This window comes from Uloborus diversus, chromosome 2 (assembly GCF_026930045.1).
Source record: "Uloborus diversus isolate 005 chromosome 2, Udiv.v.3.1, whole genome shotgun sequence".
Taxonomy (NCBI): Eukaryota; Metazoa; Arthropoda; class Arachnida; order Araneae; family Uloboridae; genus Uloborus; species Uloborus diversus.
This window is the reverse complement of record NC_072732.1, coordinates 4,570,111-4,574,411: the sequence shown is the minus strand read 5'-3', so window position 1 is coordinate 4,574,411 and position 4,301 is coordinate 4,570,111. Positions and strand designations below refer to the sequence as shown.

The 4,301-nt window shown below is 37.4% G+C and overlaps 1 protein-coding gene across 1 annotated transcript; it reads right to left on the bottom strand.

Annotated features, from left to right (window-relative positions):
* Positions 1 to 2,387: 2,387 nt before the first annotated feature.
* On the bottom strand, positions 2,388 to 4,003 carry LOC129216859 (branched-chain-amino-acid aminotransferase, cytosolic-like). Its single transcript, XM_054851073.1, has one exon. The coding sequence runs from the start codon at positions 3,824 to 3,826 to the stop codon at positions 2,630 to 2,632; it is 1,197 nt and encodes a 398-aa protein (XP_054707048.1). The 5' UTR covers positions 3,827 to 4,003; the 3' UTR covers positions 2,388 to 2,629.
* Between the last annotated feature and the right edge of the window lie 298 nt (positions 4,004 to 4,301).

Genomic DNA, 4,301 nt, shown 5'->3' with positions numbered 1-4,301 from the left:
TTGTATACCCTATTTTTAACTTTTCTACTGTTATTTACAAAGTAACAAAATATAAGAGAATTATCATGTGCAGAATACTCATCGAGTTTTCAAAATTTTTGGCCAAACTAATAAAATTAAAGCACTTATTCGCTTTTCAAATGTTGCCAAAAAGTGTTGCTGAACGTGAAATTTAACTTTTTAAACAACAAAAGAGGGGAATCACCATATCGTGAAACAACTGATGCTTTTCCAAAACAGTTCGCAAAACCAGTCCAGTCTATATTCAGTAAATTTCCGCCCATTTGCCAGGGCTAAAGCAGAAATATGTGAAATACACCGCCAGCTCAGTCATTTCCAGCCGATGACTGCAGTTTCGTGCTTATTAGCACTCATCAACCCGGCATAGGAAAGTGACTGAGCTGGAGATGGAAAACCTCTAAGGAAGCCAAGAGTGCGAAACAAACTGGTAGCTAACATAGAATTAGCAGACCAGACGAGTGACCGAAGCAATGGTTCGGTTCAACTCGAAGATTGAACGCGAGGCAAGGTATATTCAGTTTCCTATGCCGGGTTGATGAGTGCTAATAAGCACGAAACTGCAGTCCTCGGCTGGAAATGACTGAGCTGGCGGTGTATTTCACACAGTCCAGTCTGTTTGCTAAGCAAATGTTGCCTGAAGGAATGCTGCTGAACTTTAAAGATTTTTTTATTTAACACAAAACACGGTATTAAAAACGGCGAAAAATTGCCCTAAAATGACATTAGATCAGGCTAATAATAAAATTGAGACATTTAGAAGTAAAATAATCCGATAAATAAAAATATCACTCATTTGAAGAAGAGTGCTACAATACCAAGAACTGAAATTTTTACAGGAGAAACGTTAGAAGTTGAATTCTTCAGGCAACTTGCATTAAGAAAATCAAGTTTGCTGCGCTCTCTAGTGGTTAATATTCAAACAAAAAATCTGTCATTATTTTCCGAAGAAAACACCGTCATTTGGGGATATTTCGATAATTGGGAATCTGGCGCGGTTGTCTCATTTTCGGCGTAAATAATTTTATTTTGGTAACCCTGCTGATTTATAGTAACCCTATGTAAATAGATGTTTCGGTTCTCTTTGTTTAGATTTGCGACAAAAAATACCTCTCGCGCAGGCACTGGAGCCAAAACTTGACGCCAATAAAGAAAGATCGCCAGAGTCCCAATTATCGAAATCTTCCCAAAAAGTCTTTAAAATTGTATTAAGTCTCTTAAAATTAAAACAATCCTACAAGTTAATTAACTTACTGTAACTGTTAATTGTAACTTATCAAAAATAATAAAAATTGCATGAAAATGTTAGAGCAAAAATGGCAACATTAATTTCTGCAACTGGAAATTTTTTTCACCAACTGGGCATGTTCCATGTTATGATAACTACTCTAAAATCTCAATTACCGAAGTATCCTCGTCGCAAAAAATGCATCCAATCAGATATTTTTATTCGTTTGCATTCGTTTTTCCTTCACCATCCACAAACCACAACTGGTGTTAGCTTACTATTAGTCTTGTTTAACGGCTCGTTTCGGGGGAAGTATGATAACGTGGAACACTTGGTGCGGTTTGAAAATATACGCCAAACAAGTCAAAACATAAACACTTGTCAAAATTTGCTGAAATCAATGTTGCTGAAATTTAAAAATGAATGATTAATTTCGAAACGAAGCAAAAGATTAAGGAAGAGAAATTTACATTAAAATGAAATAAATTATGTCACATAATTAAATTAAGCCAGTTTAGTATAAAATAATCCTACTAATATGCAAAAACAAAACAAATTAGAAGGTCAAGTTCCAATAAAACGTGGAGTTAATAACGAGCAAAAAGGGCAAAAGCTGTTTAAATATTAGGAATTTGTTTTGACAATTTCTCCTTTTTTTTGTTTAAAGATCAAAGATTAAATTTCAATAATATTGATTTAGGCATTATTTAACAAGCAGATAAGCGGGAGAAATTCGCACCAGTCATATTACGACTCGTAATTTTCTGTTGTACAGCACGATTTAGAAAAAAAAAAAAAAAAAACTGAAAGCCTACCAAGAAGAAAGCTATAAAAGCGTTTTACTGAAAACTTGAAAATGTCCACTTACACCCCTTTGCTTCTCACTGCCTCAAATAATCATTGAAGGTAGATTAAAATGTAAAATCAGAAAAAGCGAAGCAAACATAGCGTGACAAACTTTCTTTTTTTAATATATTTTCGCCAAAGCAGAAAGTAAACACGTCGCCAAGCAAAGTAAGGAACGTACTTGTATCGGAAAAGTACCTTAAATTGTATTGAAAATAATTATGTAATTTTGAAACAAAATTAATATAAAAAATTCTAGACGGAAAATATTCGAAGAACCAAAAATGAAACTGCAAGTAATAAAGAAAACTTTATATGACAAATAATTTTCGCAACCCACAGTTCATACATGCAAAAGTTACATTTAAAATTTTAACAACATACTATGTTTGAGAAATTTTGTTTCTGTCTTTTCACATTTAAGGAATACTGAAACTAATGGTACCAAAAGTTTTTCTCAGTAAAATTCATTCAATAAAAATCATGCACTTACTTATGCCACTAGTTTCACAGTACTTCTTATGTCAAATAACAAACTTATTCTTCAAGAACAACTGACCAATCAGATTCAACTCTTCCATATTGTATATCTGTTAAGGCTTTATATAACCTCTCGGTGAGGGACATTTTATGATCAGTTGAAGGCAATTTAATGTCCTGTCCACAGTACCGTATTAAGTTTATCGGGCACACAGAAGCAGCTGTACCAGTGCAGAACATTTCGAGCAGCCGGCCCTCTTTGTTCGCCAACATGACTTCCTTCATCGTTATCTTCCTTTCCATGACGGGAAATTCGTTCCATTCCTTCGCCAAGTCCAGAACACTTCGCCTCATAACTCCAGGTAGTATAGTTCCGTCTAGAGGGGGTGTCACAAGCTCCAACTCATCCCTGGCGTTCCTCAGCAAGAAGAAAACATTCATCGCTCCTACTTCTGAAACATAATGCTCATCGCCAATCAGCCAAAGGACCTGATGCAAGCCTTGCTCTTGAGCAATCTGTTGCGTGTGCAAAGTTGGCGCGTAATTCGAAGCCATTTTTTTGTCGCCAACACCACCAGGCCATGATCTGACGTATTGAGGATCAGCAAGCAAAGACACCGGCGTAATCTTTCCCGTTCCGAAGTACGGACCTACAGGACAGGTGATGATGAACAGCAATGCCTGGTTCGAAGAACGGACTCCTAAAGCACCCTGGTTGCCGATGAAAGTCGGACGTATGTACAACGAACTAGAAATGCTATCTGGAATCCAGCATTTGTCGATCAGGACTAATTTCTTCAAGCATTTCAGAAGCTCACCTTTGTCGAAAGATGGCAAAGCAGCCCTTTCAGCACTCACTCGCAAACGTTCCATGTTCAATTCGGGTCGGAACAAAGCCACTTGTTCATTAGAATACTTGAAAGCCTTCATCCCTTCGAACGCGCCCTGGGCATAATGTAGTATTTTCGCGCCAGGGTGCATCGGAAGGTCATGTATCGGTACAATGCGTGGTACACCCCATCCGTGATCAGCGTCCCATTCGACTTCGAACATGTGGTCGCTGAAGACTTCACCAAATTTCAACGTCGACGGATCGGGCTTGGGAATCATCTGAGCCGGGGTCGCCAGCTGGATTTGCAAATCAGAAAATTTGAAAGAATCATGTTTATGTCTTGACGCAGTCATCGACGCAAAAATGCTTTTCACCGTTTTTCTGCGAAAATTCAAACATCTCAGGAACACAGTTGCATTCATCGCTAACGCTAATTGAATCGAAATGTAGCCTCGTGCGAAAACAAACTATTCAAACAATTCCTCTACTCTCAGCCGCAGTCAAACTTTGTGTACCGGAAGCGCCATCTACGGCGAAGCAAAGCTAAGTTAATTTCGTGAAAGGTAATTAGTGATCAAGATGGATAGATATATCTTTTGCGGAAATGAAAAATATATCAAGGAGTAGTTTGCTTCGAAACACGTCATCTCTCCTCCGATTTTTGCTATTTTATTTCTCAGTGCCAATAGAAACAAGCGTTTCCTCATTGGCGGCTTTCGCACTTTGCTCAATTTGATCAGCTGTTCGTGTTCAATCATCTGCTGCTCCCAATTTAACTCTCTTCGCTTTTACGCGTTAAACAACAGAAGTTGGAAACTCAAGTTGCGTTTTATAAATTAGAAAATATTTTATTTGCTAGATATGGAACTACTTTGATAAAATTTGGAGACTTTTTTA

Bases quoted from the DNA above. Each gene is read 5' to 3' on its own strand.
- LOC129216859 (XM_054851073.1), bottom strand. From the start codon at position 3,826: ATGAATGCAACTGTGTTCCTGAGATGTTTGAATTTTCGCAGAAAAACG.